The following is a 19,022-nucleotide window of genomic DNA, read 5'->3' on the forward strand; positions in this document are numbered from 1 at the left end:
TACACTGTTACACAGTCTCCACAGTGATAGTGCTTTGCACGTTGTCATGTACAGTTATACATAGTCTAAGAAGTAATAGTACCCTGTACATATCCTTGTGCAGTTACACAGTCCCAACAGTGATAGTACCCTGCATGTTCTCATGTACAGTTATACATAGTCCCATCAGTGGTAGTACCTTGTACATATCCATACACTGTTACACAGTCTCCACAGTGATAGTGCTTTGCACGTTGTCATGTACAGTTATACATAGTCTAAGAAGTAATAGTACCCTGTACATATCCTTGTGCAGTTACACAGTCCCAACAGTGATAGTACCCTGCATGTTCTCATGTACAGTTATACATAGTCCCATCAGTGGTAGTACCTTGTACATATCCATGCACTGTTACACAGTCTCCACAGTGATAGTGCTTTGCACGTTGTCATGTACAGTTACACATAGTCCCATAAGTGGTAGTACCTTGTACATATCCATACACTGTTACACAGTCTCCACAGTGATAGTGCTTTGCACGTTGTCATGTACAGTTACACATAGTCCCATCAGTGGTAGTACCTTGTACATATCCATGCACTGTTACACAGTCCCCACAGTGATAGTGCTTTGCATGTTGTCCTGTACAGTTATACATAGTCTAGAACCCTGTACATATCCAAGCGCAGTTACACAGTCCCATCCGTGATAGTACCCTGCACGTTGTCATGTACAGTTATCCATAGTCCTGCCATTGCAGTACCCTGTACATACATATGCACAGTTATGCAGATTCATGGTAGGGATCATACCCTATACATATCCATGTACAGTTGTACATAGTGCTTGCAGTGATCATACCCTGTACATATCCCCATATAGTTATACACATTCCTGGCATACCCTATATATATATATATCCCTGTACAGTTATACACAGTCTTGGCAGTGATCATACCCTATGCATAAATCTGTACAGTTATACACAGTCCCTACAGAGATAATACCCTACACATATCCAAGTACAGTTATACGCAGTCCCGGCAGTGATCATAACCTGTACATATCCATATATAAGTATACATAATCCTGGCAGTGATCATACCCTCTACATATCCCTGTACAGTTATACACACTCCTGGCAGTGATCATACCCTGTGCATATCCCTATAAAGTTATACAGAGTCCCAGCAGTGATCATACCCTCTACATGTCTATATATAGTTATATACAGTCCTGAGAGTGATAATACCCTACACATATCCACGTACATTTATACACAGTCCCAGCACTGATCATACCCTCTACATATCCATATATACGTATACATAATCCTGGCAGTGATCATACCTTCTACATATCCCTGTACAGTTATACACACTCCTGGCAGTGATCATACCCTGTGCATATCCCTATAAAGTTATACAGAGTCCCAGCAGTGATCATACCCTGTACATATCCATATATACGTATACATAATCCTGGCAGTGATCATACCCTCTACATATCCATGTACAGTTATACACACTCCTGGCAGTGATCATACCCTGTGCATATCCCTATAAAGTTATACAGAGTCCCAGCAGTGATCATACCCTCTACATGTCCATATATAGTTATATACAGTCCTGAGAGTGATCATACTTTATACATGTCCCTGTACAGTTATACATGGTCCTGGCAGTGATTATACCCTGTTCATATCCCTATACAGTTATACAGAGTCCCAGCAGTGATCATACCCTATACATATACATTTATACACAGTCCTGGCAGTGATCATACCCTGTACATATGCACTTATACACAGTCCCGGCAGTGAGCATACCCTGTACATATTCCTATACAGTTATACAGCATCCTGGCAGTGATCATACCCTATACAGTTATACACAATCCTGGAAGTGATCATACCCTGTACATATCCATATATAGCTGTATACAGTCCTGACAGTGATAATACCCTATTCATGTCCTTGTACAGTTTTCACAGTCCTGGCAGTGATCATACCTTATACATATACAGTTATAAACAGTCCTGGCAGTGATCATACCCTTTACATATCCATATATAGTTATATACAGCCCTGGCAGTGATAATACCCTATGCATATCCCTGTATAGTTATACACAGTTCTGGCAGTGATCATGCCATATACATATACAGTTATACAGAGTCTTGGCAGTGATCATACTCTATACATATACATATAGTGTTATACACAGTCCTGCCAGTGATCATACCCTATACATATCCCTGTACAGTTATACACAGCCCTGGCACTGATCATACCCTCTACATATCCATATATAGTTGTATACAGTCCTGACAGTGATAATACCCTATACATATATACACAGTCCCGGCAGTGATCATATCCTGTACATATAGTGTTATACACAGTCCTGGCAGTGATCATACCCTATACATATACATATAATGTTATACACAATCCTGTCAGTGATCATACCCTATATATATCTCTGTACAATTATGCACACTTCTGGCAGTGATCCTACCCTATACATATCCCTGTACAGTTATACACAGTCCCGGTAGTGATCATGCCATATATATACATATACAGTTATACACACTCCTGGCAGTGATCATACCCTGTACATATCCCTATACAGTCAGACACAGTCCCGGCAGTGATCATACCCTTTACATATACATATAGTGTTATACACAGTCCTGGCAGTGATCATACCTTATACAGATCCCTGTACAGTTATACACAGTCCCGGTAGTGATCATGCCATATACATATACATATACGTATAGCGTTATACACAGTTCTGGCAGTGATAATACCCTATACATATCCCTGTACAGTTTTTCACAGTCCTGGCAGTGATCATACCTTATACATATACAGTTATACAGAGTCCTGGCATTGATCATACCCTATACATATAATGTTATACTCAGTCCTGACAGTGATAATACCCTATACATATCCCTGTACAGTTTTTCACAGTCCTGGCAGTGATCATACCCTATACATGTACATATACAGTTATACACAGTCCGGGCAGTGATCATACCCTTTACATATACATATACAGTTGTACACAGTCCTGGCATTGATCATACCCTGTACATATAATGTTATACTCAGTCTTGACAGTGATGATACCCTATACATATCCCTGTATAGTTTTTCACAATCCTGGCTTTGATCACACCCTCTACATATCCCTGTACAGTTATACACAGTCCTGGCAGTAATCATACCCTCTACATATCCATATATAGTTATAGACAGTCCTGACAGTGGTAATACCCTATGCATATCCCTCTACAGTTATACACAGTCCTGGCAGTGATCATACCCTGTACATATCCCTTTATGGTTATACACAGTCCTGGCAGTGATCATACCCTATACATATACATATAGCATTATACACAGTCCTGGCAGTGATCATACCCTATACATATCCCCATATGGTTATACACAGTCCTGGCAGTGATCATACCCTGTACGTATCCCCATATGGTTATACAGAGTCCTGGCAGTGATCATACTCTGTACATATCCATATATAGTTATACACAGTCCTGGCAGTGATCATACCCTGTACATATCCATGTACAGTTATACACAGTCCTGTTAGTGATCATACCCTGTACATATCCCTATACAGTTATACGCAGTCCCAGCATTGATCATACCCTGTACATATACATATAATGTTATACACAGTCCTGGCAGTGATCATACCCTGTACATATCCCTATACAGTTATACACAGTCTCGGAATTGATCATACCCTGTACATATACATATAGTGTTATATACAGTCCTAGCAGTGATCGTACCCTGTACATATACATATAGTGTTATACACAATCCTGGCAGTGATCATACCCTATACATATCCCTGTACAGTTTTACACAGTTCTGGCAGTGATCATACTCTCTACATATCCATATATAGTTGTATACAGTCCTGACAGTGATAACACCCTATACATATCCCTGTACAGTTTTTCACAGTCCTGGCAGCAATCATACCCTATACATATACGGTTATACAAAGTCCTGGCAGTGATCATATCCTATACATATAGTGTTATACTAAGTCCTGGCAGTGATCATACCCTCTACATATCCATATATAATTGTAAACAGTCCTGGCAGTGCTTATACCCTCTACATATCCCTGTATAGTTATACACAGTCCTGGCAGGGATCATACCCTCTACATATTCATATATAGTTATATACGGTCCTGGCAGTGATAATACCTATGCAAATCCCTGTACAGTTTTTCACAGTCCTGGCAGTGATCATACCCTATAAATATACATATACAGTTATACACAGTCCTGGCAGTGATCAGACCCTATACATGTACATATAGTGTTATACACAGTCCTGTCACTGATCATACCCTCTACATATCCCTGTACAGTTATTCACTGTCCTGGCAGGGTCATACCCTCTACATATCCATATATAGTTATATACAGTCCTGGCAGTGATAATACCCTATATATATATATATATATATATATATATATATATATATATATATATATATCCCTGTACAGTTTTTCACAGTACGAGCAGTGATCATACCCTATATCTCACTATGCAGTTATACACAGTCAGGGATCATATTTTGCACACACCGATGTTATGTTATACACAGTCCATGCAGTGATAGTACTTTGTTCATAGTCTCACACAGTTATGCACAATTGTGGCAGTGAATAGTACCCTGTATATAGCCACTCGGCTTTAGACTGCCGTGGTAGTGATAATATACTGTATATAGCCATGCATAGTTATACACAGGCTCAGCAGTGATTGTACATTTTACATAGCAATGTACTGTTTTTATATATATATATATATATATATATATATATATATATATATATATAGTCCTGGTATTGTTAGTACTGTGTACATAAATTTTGGAAAGCACTTTTACCAAGTGTTCTTTTGTAATGATAGGGTGATTTAGCTCCTTAGGTATATGGTCGTTTTGTATAAAAGCCTCTGGGGTTAAATGTGCATTGTATTTGTTTGCCGGTATATTTCCAATGTTTGCTGGATTAGAGTAGGTAGTAACTTTTTGAATAAACTCAGAGCAATTAAGTGTAATTTGCTAACTTCCAGACGTAAGTAAAGAAGGACATAAAATTATCCGTAGCTTCTGATGCTAGTATAAATTCATGAGAAGCATTAGTTTTCCTGGTGGTATTTTTCAGTACCTTGGATAACACTTTGATGTTGACCTTCATTTAGACCTTCGTTTTGCTATATATTGTAGTATTGACCTTCATTTAGACCTTCGTTTTGCTTTATATTGTAGTATTGACCTTTATTTAGACCTTTGTTTCGCTTTATATTGTACTATTGACCTTCATTTAGACCTTCGTTTTGCTTTATATTGTAGTATTGACCTTCATTTAGACCTTCGTTTCACTTTATATTGTAGTATTGACCTTCATTTAGACCTTCGTTTTGCTATATATTGTAGTATTGACCTTCATTTAGACCTTCGTTTTGCTATATATTGTAGTATTGACCTTCATTTAGACCTTCGTTTCGCTTTATATTGTAGTATTGACCTTCATTTAGACCTTCGTTTCGCTTTATATTGTAGTATTGACCTTCATTTAGACCTTTGTTTTGCTATATATTGTAGTATTGACCTTCATTTAGACCTTCGTTTCACTTTATATTGTAGTATTGACCTTCATTTAGACCTTCGTTTTGCTATATATTGTAGTATTGACCTTCATTTAGACCTTCGTTTCGCTTTATATTGTAGTATTGACCTTCATTTAGACCTTTGTTTTGCTATATATTGTAGTATTGACCTTCATTTAGACCTTCGTTTTGCTATATATTGTAGTATTGACCTTCATTTAGACTTTTGTTTTGCTTTATATTGTAGTATTGACCTTCATTTAGACCTTAATTTCGCTTTATATTGTAGTATTGACCTTCATTTAGATCTTCGTTTCGCTTTATATTGTAGTATTGACCTTCATTTAGACCTTCATTTCGCTTTATATTGTAGTATTGACCTTCATTTAGATCTTCGTTTCGCTTTATATTGTAGTATTGACCTTCATGTAGACCTTCATTTCGCTTTATATTGTAGTACGTTTTTTTCTCGTATTGAATTATTTGTTTAGGCCTGTAGACCGCCAGACTGCTTTGCTCTTTTCTTTCACCTTTGGAAGGGACTGACAGATTTACACTGTTTTCTAGGTGAGCATATAATTTATTTGCATAACTACTTGCAGTGTTGACATTTTGTGGTGTGCAGTTATAGTTGAACTTTGAGACTTTGTTTGAAGTGTTTGAAAACTGTATTATTTGCAGCTGCTGGTTTTGAAAGAGAAGGCTCCAATTTGTGGTCAGACCATACCTCTCATCTTATAGGTGCAAAAATTCTGGGCAATGCCAAAAAGGGGGAGGGGGGACAAATGCATTGCTCTTATAAACTTAGAAATTTCTAAGAATAATAAATTTTGAATTAGCATGCATTTGTCAGAGGATATGAAGTCTGAAACTTCGATGTATGCCATTACTTAATGACTTTAATCGTCGAAGATTTGCAAGAAAACCATACATTTTATGAGTTACAGACCAAAATATGAGGTAAAACTCTGGACATTCTCTGAAAATCTGGACAGTCGAGTAGGTACAGTTCAAACTTGACTGGGGAAGGGTCTGCCAGTGGGATAGTGCATATAGCTGCCGTATTTGTAAGAACAAGGTGAAAAACATTTTGTCCTTTTCTGAGCTATTTGACCAGTTGATACAGGGAGTTTTTATTTACAAAAATCAATGAATTTTTGGGTGTAGCGTACACTTCAGTTATAAGCCTCTTATTTTATTGACGAGTAGTTAAAGGTCTCCGAACATGATCCACTTTTTGTGACCATGGAGTTCATATAATGTATTTAAGAAATGGACATGCTTTTTGGGGGTCATTGTGAGGGTTAAGTAACATTTGGTTTTACTTATCGTAATGTGAATCTCATTAAGCTTGGTTCCTGGGTCTTTGGGAATCTTGGTTGAGATAATGTGCTTTTTGACAAATATGGACACCCCACCACAGTTTCTGTTGGGTTTAAAGATATTAATTTTATTACTTGTTTGAATGTAAAAATAATGTCAACATACATAGTTGCATGTATAAATATTTCACTTTGTTATGTAATAATATGGAGCTTTTCTCCCCGGGCCTCCACTGAAAATGGGCTCTTTCTAGGCCCAGTAGACTTTCCCGGTTAACAAATGCAATACATAAATAAATAAAGGCATGGTAGGCCCAAAAGTCTGGCATTCTACAGGTTTAAGACAGGCTTCAGTAATAATGCACACGTGAATGTGCTCTAAATGCAGGAGGGCTTTAACGTCACACAATTTGTTATTTAGATTCCAAGTATTAAGCAGCACTACAATTATATTGTCTAGTGCTTTGTTTATGTTTTTTTTATGTTAAAAAGTCCATTTGCTGGTCTTTGCCAGAAAAAGGCACTTTGGGAATAGTAAAGGCTTTAGCCAGTATGCGGAAGCCCTGGAATAAGAAGTGCAAACTCGCGCTGTTAAAGCGAGTAGGACTGCGCAGCACTTCCTCTTGTGCTGGTACATGACACCAGTTATTGAGCTAATTTTTAAAATCAGTCATCTTTTCTTTGTGCCTAGGTACAATTCTTGGTGAAGGTTGGATTCTGCTCATTGCCAGAATCTTTACTGGATTTGTGACATGTACTGAGGGCTAAGAGATGTGTCCCTGCATTTCCGTTAGGGTTGTACTCACCAGGTCGTTTACACCCACGTGGACCATCACCATATTGTAGTCATACTTGCTCATCTTCAGGGCTCTTGAAACATCATAGCTCTTGGCACCCTGTTTTTGCTTGGCCTAGTGAGGACAATCGGTATGTCTTACTGTGGAATCACCCATTAGAAAATCCATTATTGTTAGTTGAGGGTGTAAGTGTACTTGGTTTGTGGCTAGTTTTTTTTCCTGGTGTCTCTTGGTTGTGGATGTAGCAGTATGTTTTGTGGTTTTTCACTTTCTAATTATAGATGGTCTTATTTGACTTTAGATGTGTAGGCAATTACTTTTGTTTTTTTTTTTTTTTTTTATCAAAAAGCATATAATGATTTCCCATGTATTTCTCTACGTAGTCATGTACATTCATTTACAATCCCGTCAGTGATAGCACTCTGTACTTGACATACACAATTATACACAGTCCTGGCAGTGATAGTACCCTGTGCATAACCATGCATTGTTATACACAGTCCTGACATAGTACCCTGTACATAACCATGCACAGTTATGCACAGTCATAGCAGTGGTAGTACCTTGTACAATACCCATGTACAGTTATACATACTGTCAACAATTAAAATACTAGTATGTAACCATGTACAGTTTTACACAGTACTGGCAGTGATAATAAAGTATACATGGCCATGTACAGTTACACACAGTCTAATAGTGAAAGTATCTTGTACATAGCCACACACAGTTGTACACAGTCCCATCAATGATGGTACTTTCTGCATATCCATGTACAGTTGTACACAGTTCCAGAAGTGATAATACCCTGTAAACAATGTTGTACAGTTATACACAAACCCGGCAGTGGTAATAAATGCCCTGTACATGGACACCCATCCATAGCCATGTGCATTTATACCTACTCCTGGCAGTGATGCTGCTTTGTACATAGTCATGCACACTTTACACAGTCTTACCGGTGATAGTGCCCTCTACATAACCATGCACAGTTATAGACCGTCACTGTAGTGATAATACCCTGTACAAAGCCATGCTCAGTTATACACAGTCCTAGCAGTGATAGTACCCTGTACATAACCATGCACAGTTATAGACCGTCACTGTAGTGATAATAGCCTGTACATATCAATGTACAGTCATAATTCCAACAGTCCTAGTACCCTGTACATAGCCATACTCAGTTGTACACAGTCCTAGCAGTAATAGTACCCTGTATATAACCACAGGCAGTTATAAACAGCCCCAGAAGTGATGGCACCCTGTACATAGTCTTGTTCAATCGTACAAAGTCACAGCAATAATAGTACCCTGTACATAACTATACACAGTTCCTCACAGTCCTGGCAGCGATAGCACCATTTACATAACCATGTACGTATATTCATAGTCCTGGCAGTGATAGCAGCATTTACATAACCATGTACATATATTCATAGTCCTGGCAGTGGCAGTACCCCATACATAGCCTTGCACATGTATTCACTGTCCTGGCAGTGATAGCACCCTGTACATAGCCATGCAGAGCTGTACACAGTCCTGACAGTGATAATACACTGTACATATCCATATACAGTTATACACAGTCCTGGCAGTGACAGCACCCTGTACATAGCCATGCACCCTTATATACAGTCCTGGTAGTGACAGCATCCTGTACATAACCATGCACATTTCTTTATAGTCCTGGCAGTGATAGCACCGTGTACATAACCATGTATATGTGTTCACAGTCCTAGCAGTGACAGCACCCCTGTACATAACCATGCGCACTTATACACAATCCTTGCAGTTATATTACCCTGTGAATGGCTTGACATATCCTGGCGATCATATTACACTGTTTATAGCTCTGCAGACTTATATTTAGTTCTGATAATGATGGTATCATGTTCATAGACATACAAAGTTATATACTGTCCTACAGTAATGGTGCTTGTATATGATAATATATATTCATATCTGACACTAAAATTGATGATACAATATGGATTGTCAAGTATGTCTGTGCCAAAATGTCCTCCTGCTGTAACATAATGATGTTGCAAAGAAACAAAGGAGCTTACTGTGAAGGCTGCCAGTCTAGCTAGATAGAATGTTGTTGATAGTTCTTTGTCATGGTAAATGTTAATATAATCCACATGCTTGTTTTTTACAAATGTAAGAAAACTGTGTTATATGCTGAACTTGAAAAATGTAACAACAGTGCACCCTGTTGGAAGAAAGCTGTTGAGTAGAGACTTACAACTGTTTGATCTCAAGCTTGGAGACAGAATGTCTGGGCTATCAAATACTTTTTATTGTTATTGAGACAGAGATAGTTACTAGAGTTTACATGTAAAGTGTCCTTTATTGCTGTGGCTTCCTGGCCAGGTGCAGCTTACAAAGAAATGTAAATTTTGAGTTTCTGTTAGCCTGGGAACTAAGGGAGAAGTGATAAAAACAATGTAATGTGAAATGACTCAGCAGTACTCTGTATCAATTAAATACTTTCTCATTGAGAAAGATATTTTGTGTCTTGTCTGGGATCTGGTAAGAACATCCACTCACCAACACTTGCTCACTTTGTATGTAAGTAGTATTTAGAACACTGATTTCTCTTAGCGTTAGATAGGAATTTAGCCAGATTAGTCTAACTGTTTTTCTATATTTATGTTAGACTATCCTACAATATTGTTAAAGTTTCCTGTGATTTATGGACTCTAGATTAGCACTGTGTTGAGTTGATGAGATTTGTCTTGTGTTTTTATTATTTATTATTAAATATTTTTTAACTTTTCAACTGTGGCTGTTTTGTGTAGAGATAATTTAAGCTAGTAGATTACATTGCATGTATTTGGTGATACTGTCCAAGCCACTCCAATAGTCTTGCTGTTTGGCACACTTACTATTTGGATAACAGTAATATTACACAGTGAAATTGGTTACCCTTTAGGAAGGGCCTTATAGTAGCTGATAATAGCGATTGGTGGCAGTTGGTACTACCTTATAGTTTGGGCAGAAAGGGAGTATAACTGGAGAACCTGTGCCAGCCTTCCCCAAGAGTGTCTGTGTGTTTGTATCTAAATCAAATCTTAAAGTGTGTGTGTGTGTGTGTGTGTGTGTGTGTGTGTGTGTGTGTGTGTGTGTGTGTGTGTGTGTGTGTGTCAGTGTCAGCTATTTGGTTGGACAGAGAGGGTGCTGGAGGTTTTAGCTTGACCACTAGGCTGAGATCTGGACCCAATAGCTTTGTCGGTGGGGAGTCTTATTGGGGATCTGGAGAGAAAGGGAGAAACCAGCCCCAGATTGACTGTGATCTCTGTGTGCTCTTAAGGGAAATTGTACTTTACTGTGTGTGTACTTATTATCCCCCCAATGTGGACACCCCTAACTGGTGCTAGTGGTGAGGATTGAGGCTCCTTGATTACTGGGCCAGTGCACAGGCATCACACTTACTAATGTATGTTAACCCCAGCCCTATCTGTGCCCATGCCCATAATCCCAACCTTATACTTTACCTTAGAAAAAAACATTTTGTAACACTAGCACTATTCAGAGAGTTGATCTCTGCAGTCATTGGTAGTGGTTTTTGTGTGATTGGAGTTTGAAACTGTTTAGTTTCATTTCTCACTAAGTCCGTATTGTGTTTTCATCAGGTTGAGTTTTAATCATTACTGTTCAGTTACTTTGTGCATTCAACCATTTGATATATACTCATTTGTGTTCCTATTGGTTGCAACTGTTGCATTTTTGCTGTAACTAGACTGATACTGCAATAGTTAGTCACATTGTGATCAGTCCTCTGTCCTGGTAACCAAAATATAAATATATGGGTACAGCATCTTTTATCGAATAGTTGTTTTATCTCTGAAAACATTTAGTATTTAAAATGTCAGTTGACAGCTGGTCGAACTACATTATACTCAGTGTGCTAAAGATTGGCTATAATTTTATTCTCCACATTTGACTTTCTTTGCATTTTTGTGTGACCTTAGAGCTATTGCGTTTAAGTACTAGGAGTTAAAACGCCAATCCCCCTACATTAAAGTAGATTTTTAATTTGTAGTTGTCTGTTATTTACTTTATTTGTATTTTTAAATGAAATGAGTTATGATTGTGAAGGTAAATGTACTGTTCAGATTTGCAGTAATTAGATTTAGATATTTTTTTGTTTTATAGGTTCATAGGTGTGTACTAGACTAATGGCCCTGGAGCCTTTACAAGCCTAGCCCATAGGATTACCCTGGCATTGTGCCACCCAACCTTAGTTCTTAGTGCCTCTGTCGAGTAGAGCCACTGGAGTGATCCCAGGGGTGAATTTTCTATTTCCCGTCCAGTCATCAAGATTTCTCTTGAAGTGAGGTGCTCTGCTTGACTTAGAAGTTATTCATCAGTGACACAATTGCACAATATATATTTTTGGCAGTTGTATCTGTGATAAATAGTCAGATACTCGTATCAGCTGCAGTGGTGCAGCGGTTAGCGTTGCTACCTCACAGCAAGAGGTTCTCCGGTTTGATTCTCAGCTGGAGTCCCTTCTCTATGGAGTCTGCATGTCCTCCCTGTGGTCGCGTGGGTTTCCTCCGGGTGCTCTGGTTTCCTCCCACATCCCAAAAACATGTTGTATGTGGATTGGACACACTAAATTGGCCCTAGGTGTGAGTGTGTGCATGTGTGTGCCTTCTGTGGAAGGTTGGGCTGGCAACTCAACACCATAAAACTCCACTGCCAAATATGAGCAGACAGGTGATTCGCTATGGCGACCCCAATCGGGAAAAGCTGAAAGAAGAAAAAAACTCATATATAATGTATTTGTACAGAAACACACATTTATGTGTGTATATATATTCACACACACACACACACATACACTGAGATATTTATAATTTGCAACTTATTCTAATAGAAACGTGGGTCAGGTGGCCATTAACTGTGTTATTAAGGCTTTATTTCTTGAAATAACATTTTTGTAATGCCAGGATCTCAAAAGAATAATGTTGATCATATATGCCTGTTTATCTCAGTTCATCTTTTTGCCAGTGGCTGCATAAATATTATTTCTCGTTTTGCTGTCCATGGGGGATTCTTTAAGGCTGTGCAGTGCTCTTCCCTAAATATTTATAATTGACTCCAAACATAAAGACCAGTAATGAGGGAGGATTCTGGGATTTGGAACATCCTTGTTATGTCTGAGTCCATGGATATGCAGAATCTGGAAAGAATTTTAATATGTTGCTTTCAACTTTATACCATTAGATATGGCTGCTTCCTGATACATAGCATTAAATGAGGTAGGTGTCCTGGTATGCATCAGAAAACGAAAAAGCATCCTGCATGTGGATACCGAACATCCTCGACTGAATGAATAGATGATGATAGCTAATGAAACTCTCATACAGTTGTTAGCTAGTTTCATGTTCTTCTCCTTACTGGTAGAAATTAGGCTACTACACTGCTTGCCGAATTCTCTCTCTCCCCATTATAAAGAAACTGAAGGCAGTGTGCATGTGGGTGTGCATGTCAACTTCTGTAAGCCTTGCATTCAAATTACTGTGCTTGAGAAATATTTTGAGTTTGCAACAGATCATTTGCTGTGCTTGTCCTTTGGTCATTTTTTTCTTTGTGTGGTTTTTAGTGCTCGAACCTGGAAAGACGCTGATATTGTGTGGAGGGTGTCATTGGTAAGCTGTTAATCATATGCTCAGCTGGAGTTCGTAAAGGGGAGGGCAGACATATGAGGTGCAGAATGAGACAACTCCACAGTAATGAAGTTAAATCGTGAATTAAACAGTTCTCTATAAGACACAGGGCTGTGTGACTGCAGAAAAGGGGGGCGCATTGATACTTAAAGTTTTATTCATTAGCTCTAGTCGAGTATGATATTTCTCAGCCGAAATGATGGATGACAACTTAAATTTGTGTCCAGGGAATGAAGGTGAACTGTGACAGAGTTATTTATCTTGGGAATGGAGGTTAGGGTCAGGCAGGGCGGGGTGCCTCAAGGCACAAGACATTGACAAATTCATCCTGCCGGGCCCATATCTGGAGTCTTTTGTTTGGGATCCCAGCTACTCGAGGAGTGACCCCCATCTTTCATCCTGCCACAGTGTGAAGGATGTAGTGGCAGCACACTCTCTCTGTCGCTCCTTCTCTCCCCCTCCCCCTCCTTATTGCCTCTAATTCATGTCATTCAGTTTCTTGAAAGGCACAAACCCAAACTGTGACTGTTCATGAAAGAGAAGGTTGAAATATTTATTTCTGCATTGCCTTTCCTGATTTAGTGTGGGTATAATTTTTCCTGTTCTCTCTTATTTTTTCTTGTTGCAGGTCACTGGAAGGATTGAAAGAATTCAGCTGCCTGGAAGAGTTGATTTTGGATAATAATCTCCTCGGAAATGACCTCCGGTTGCCGAGGTTACCATACCTTCATACTCTAACTCTCAACAAGAACCAGATATCCTTCAAAGTCCAGCGACAGCAGAGAAATTAAACATCCAGTATTTATGGGGAAAATAAATTAAGTGCAAGTTTAATTTCTGCACTGGTCAGATAACCTAATGAGAGCAAAACAGGGTTTATTTGTCCTTTAGTTAGGGCTGCTTGGAGTTTGATTTAATGAAATGTATCTTTATGTTACACTTTTGCTAAATTTTAAGTGTGTGAACCCAGGCAGTATGTAAATAATAAGAGCTTTTTTTTTTTGCAGAAGGTGAGAACAGAACTATGTATTTCCATTCTATTTGATTACAGAGCTTTGTAGCCTTTCTTGACTGGTGTTTGTAAAAGGGTGACCTCTAGTGGGCAATTATATTCAGTGCAACAGCATCTGCTTCAGGTTTACAGTGCAAGATCAGCTGACATGAAGTTTAAAAAAAACAGTCTAATGAGCTCACATCTGATCTGATTAATTTGTGAAGTCACACTGCAAGTTAACAAGCAAGAGTTATTAACTGAGCCTGAAAGATGATGACAGGTTCTTAGAGAAAGATCCTGAATCACCTGCATGTGGAATTTCTGCTATCCTGAGTTTGTTGTAGGTCTCAGGAGGGCTGCAGATGTTTTAAGGACATTATGACATAACAGAGATAAGTAGTGTGTCCTTCTAGTACGACAGCACAGCTGCAGTTTGGAATCTAGCTCACGGAGAATGAGTAGATGACACTTAGGGCAGTGCAATGTCTGTGGGTGGACATTTGTCTAGAAACTAAAACCCCTCAAGGTGGATTTGAATACATGCAGGTGTAAGACATTTTGAAAATGCATGAAACAACAGATATTTGGAGCAGTGTTTTGTGCTAAGTTGTGGGAAGAAAATTGTACCAGGGCATCTATAGAGGCAATGATGACCATTCTACCCCTCAGGGATAAATGACTTTAAGCTATCCAGTTCTTTTGCTAATTCTTCAAATTGCATCTTTATTAAACCTGGACTTTGTTCCCAGGCACTTGCACAACAGTTTCCTGAGATTCATCAAAGGTTCCTTCTCATGAAATCACTTGGTAACTCAACTACTTGAACACGTATCTGTGCTGATGATGCAAGCCTCTTCAGGAGTTACTGTTCTGGGCAGAGAGGAAAAATATATCAGGGGTAGGAAGTATGGAAACTAGTGGGAGGGTAGGGTTATTCCCTAAAATTGTAGCCCTTGTAGTTTGTGTGGCTGACCAAATGCATTACATAAATTCTTCAGACACTGCATTTATGTGTGCATTGCGCATATATCTTTTGGTTACCTTCTGATGTTGCAAGGAAACCCCCCCTACCCTTTTTGAATTTGTTTGTCATAATACCCCTAAACATGGAAGTTTTTTTTTAATCTCTGTCATTTTTTTAAGTCACAGATTACACAAGTTTTGATTGATTTGTTATACAAGTGAAGATCCTCATCAGAGAGACCTCCCTCTCAACTTAGAAAGGGTAGAAGCCGTAAAGCAAACTGAAAGGAAGGCTTATGGTTTGCAAAGCACCTCTAAGTCTCTAAGCATATGCCCACACTTTCCTAGTATATACTTAGAGTGCCAGCAGCATCCCAAAATGGCAGTATTAATATGCCCACATATTAACGAGATACTGATGAGCAAGAATGTCCACTGCGACAGTGCAGACAGGGTCATCTTTTTCCATGGCCTAAGCAAACCTATTTTAATAGATAGCACAGCAAACAGTTATTTTGTCTTTCTGCCTGTCTGTTTATATTTGTCTACCTATCTGTCTTTCTGTCATTAACTGGATAAGTGGACTAGTCCTTAGTTCCTTTTCAGCTACAACGTGGGCCAAAAATGAATAAGTAAGTATAAAGCATTAGTGTGCATTCGTCTTGTGTGTATGTATGTTCGAAAAGTCAAAAGTCATATGGTCAAGACCATATGTTCAACTTTGCAAAAAATATTTGTATGGTGATTGTGGTACAGTGGGGATCAGGTAGTTTACCCTCTTTCCCACTGTGTCGTGATCTCAGAGTTGGTATCTATAATTTGCAGTGGGTGTGGGGGTGCATGGAGGCTTGCTCCTTGCAAAAATGCAACTTTTCAGAATGTCAAACATATGGTCACGACCATATGACTTTCAACTTTCCGGAAAGTCGATGATGTCATATAGACCCATATGTATGTGTATATTGTGTGTGTGTGCGTGTGTGTGTGTGTATATATATATATATATATATCTATAAAATATATCAAATTATATAACGAATGGTCAGAATATTTCATGAGTGAGACAGAAACACTGACCAGAACATCTGAACCATTCAGCATATGAACAGCACACAAGCCCGACACACAGCACATTGAAAAAAGAAAGGATTTGCCAAAGATTCCAAGGACAACCGCAAGGCGTTCTAGAACTACGTCAGGAATCTAAATAGCAATGCTCAGATCTGCTCCGAGCTACAACAGAATGGCATTAAATATACTGATCCCAAGGATATTGCCAATATCCCGGCAGATCGATTCAGTGCCAACTTCAACCCCCTCTCTCCCCCTAAAGGGCCCATCTCAATACTGGAAGATTGCCAAATTCCGGTAATAACGGCCACACAGGTAAAAAACGCACTCTCCAAAGCTAAGAATACAGCATCCATGGGACCAGATGACATCCCGGGCTGTGTACTACATGAACTACAAAATGAACTGGCACATCACCTAAGTGTCATGTTTAATCATAGCCTCACCTCAGGCTTCGTGCCCACTTAGTGGCGCACAGCTACAGTTATTCCACTCCATAAGGGGGGATCCACCTTGGATCCTGGGAACTACCGCCCCATCAATCTGACGAGCCTGATCTGCAAGGCCATGGAACGTATTATCATGGAACTTATAAACAAAGACATTGGCAACCTTCAAACACTGGACCCCACCCAGTTTGGGTTTGTGAAGGGCCAATCTTGTCTCCTGAACCTTATTGACTTCTTCAAATCAGTCTCCAGAGCCATGGATGAGGGTAAGGCAGTCCACACAGCCTATCTGGACCTCGCCAAGGCCTTTGACCCATCCCCCACTCTGGAATCATAGATAAACTAACTAAGCTGGACATTAATCCTTATGTCACTCGATGGGTTGGCAACTGGCTTACTGACAGAACCCACACTGTAAAAGTAGATGACTCCAAATCCAGCTCCAGACAAGTGACAAGTGGAGTACCTCAGGGTTCAGTCCTGGGACTTCTCTTGTTTGGCATCTACTTCTCTGAACTACAGGCCAACACTAAGGGACTCTGGCTAACAAAATTTGCAGATGACTGCAAACTGGGAGCCATTATTGAATCCCCAAATGATGTGGATACTCTACAAAAGGGCCTTACAGAAACAGATGCTTGGTGCCAGAGCCATGGCCTCAAGCTCAATGCCAAGAAATGTATAGTTATCCCCTTTGGGAAAAAACATGTACCCATGAATTACCACATAGGTGGCAGTACACTAAACACCAAAAGTGTGATAAGAGACTTAGGGACACAGGTGGACAGTGGCCTCACCTTCAATAACCACATTGCCACAACAGTCAGGCAATCCTTCTATGTGCACACCTCATCACTAAGGGCTTTTCATCCAGAAAAAAGGAGGTCGTTGTCCCACTGTACTCATCCCTCATTAGACCCATTATAGAATACAACACCCCGTTTGGTATGTACCTCTCAAGCCATCTGCAACAACTGGGAAAGCCACAGAAATACCTCACTAAAAGAATCACAGGCCTAAAGCAGATGCCCTATGCTGACCACCTTAAAAAACTCCATCTATACTCTGTCGCATATCGTCTACTCCGAGACGATCTCTACTTAACATACAAGGCCATGTCAAACCCAGAGCTGTTGGACATGCTACACGTAAAGGAATCCCAATCCCTCATGGCCACATGCTCCAGGGATCTAAATCTTGTCATCAAAATAAACAAAACATTCTGGAGGGGTAGGTTCCTGACCCAGAAACTCCCCAGACTCTGGAATAGACTGCCCATACATGTCAAGCAGAGTGCCTCTTTGGCCCTCTTCAGAAGGAACCTTGATAACTGGATGGGAGAAAGGAAATTCACCCCGGGGATCATGTCAGTCACCCTGCCAGACAGGGGTCCAGGGAAGTAAACAGTGTGGGAAGAATTAGCCAGGGAATTGTCATGGCTAGGTTTGTATAGGCCCTAGAGCCAATAGCCTAGTACCAACCTATGACCTATGAACCTATAGAATCAACCCCCCCACAAAAAAACATTTTTTTATGTGTGTGTGTACTGTTGCAGTACAAGTGCAAATGCCTTACCCAAGTCCTGATGATATATGAGCCATACTTGGGCCTCAACTGTGTCAGTACCAGTGCAAATGCCTTACCCAAGTCCTGCTGATGAATGAGCCAGTCTAGCCAGACATGACCTGAACCTCATTTGTGACATACACAGACTTGGGTACATACTTCTCATCCTTTTATCACAAAAATTCTGAACAAAGCCACAAATGATTGGGCGACAAAGGTCCAAAATCAGGGACCTATTTTAAATATTACTCTTATAAAGTTAGAGAGTTGCTTGAATAATAAGTTTTGTATTAGTATGCATTTTCCGAAGGATATGAAGTATGAAACTCAAATGCCTGTCATTATTTAGTGACACAATTCGCAGTCATTTCCCAAAAAAAACACAAATTTTGTGAGGGGCAGACATTAAGATAGCTTAGCAGATATAACTAATGCAGGCTGCCTAAAATGCTGACTTTCCCATAATGCATCATTCATCTCACTCTCCAGTTCATCTTTTCCATGCTTCATGAATAGCCAGTGCACAA

The 19,022-nt window shown here is 39.5% G+C and overlaps 1 protein-coding gene across 1 annotated transcript in view; it reads left to right on the forward strand.

Moving 5' to 3' along the window:
• LRMDA (leucine rich melanocyte differentiation associated) overlaps window positions 1–19,022 on the forward strand; it is a 2,308,867-nt gene that overhangs the window by 133,349 nt on the left and 2,156,496 nt on the right. Inside the window, exon 2 of the mRNA XM_044055519.1 lies at window positions 14,081–14,207. Coding sequence (XP_043911454.1) covers window positions 14,081–14,207 — 127 coding nt within the window. The remainder of the gene's footprint in view (window positions 1–14,080; window positions 14,208–19,022) is intronic.

The sequence above is a fragment of the Protopterus annectens genome, chromosome 14.part0, assembly GCF_019279795.1.
Source record: "Protopterus annectens isolate FY-2018-M chromosome 14.part0, PAN1.0, whole genome shotgun sequence".
Lineage (NCBI taxonomy): Eukaryota > Metazoa > Chordata > Ceratodontiformes > Protopteridae > Protopterus > Protopterus annectens.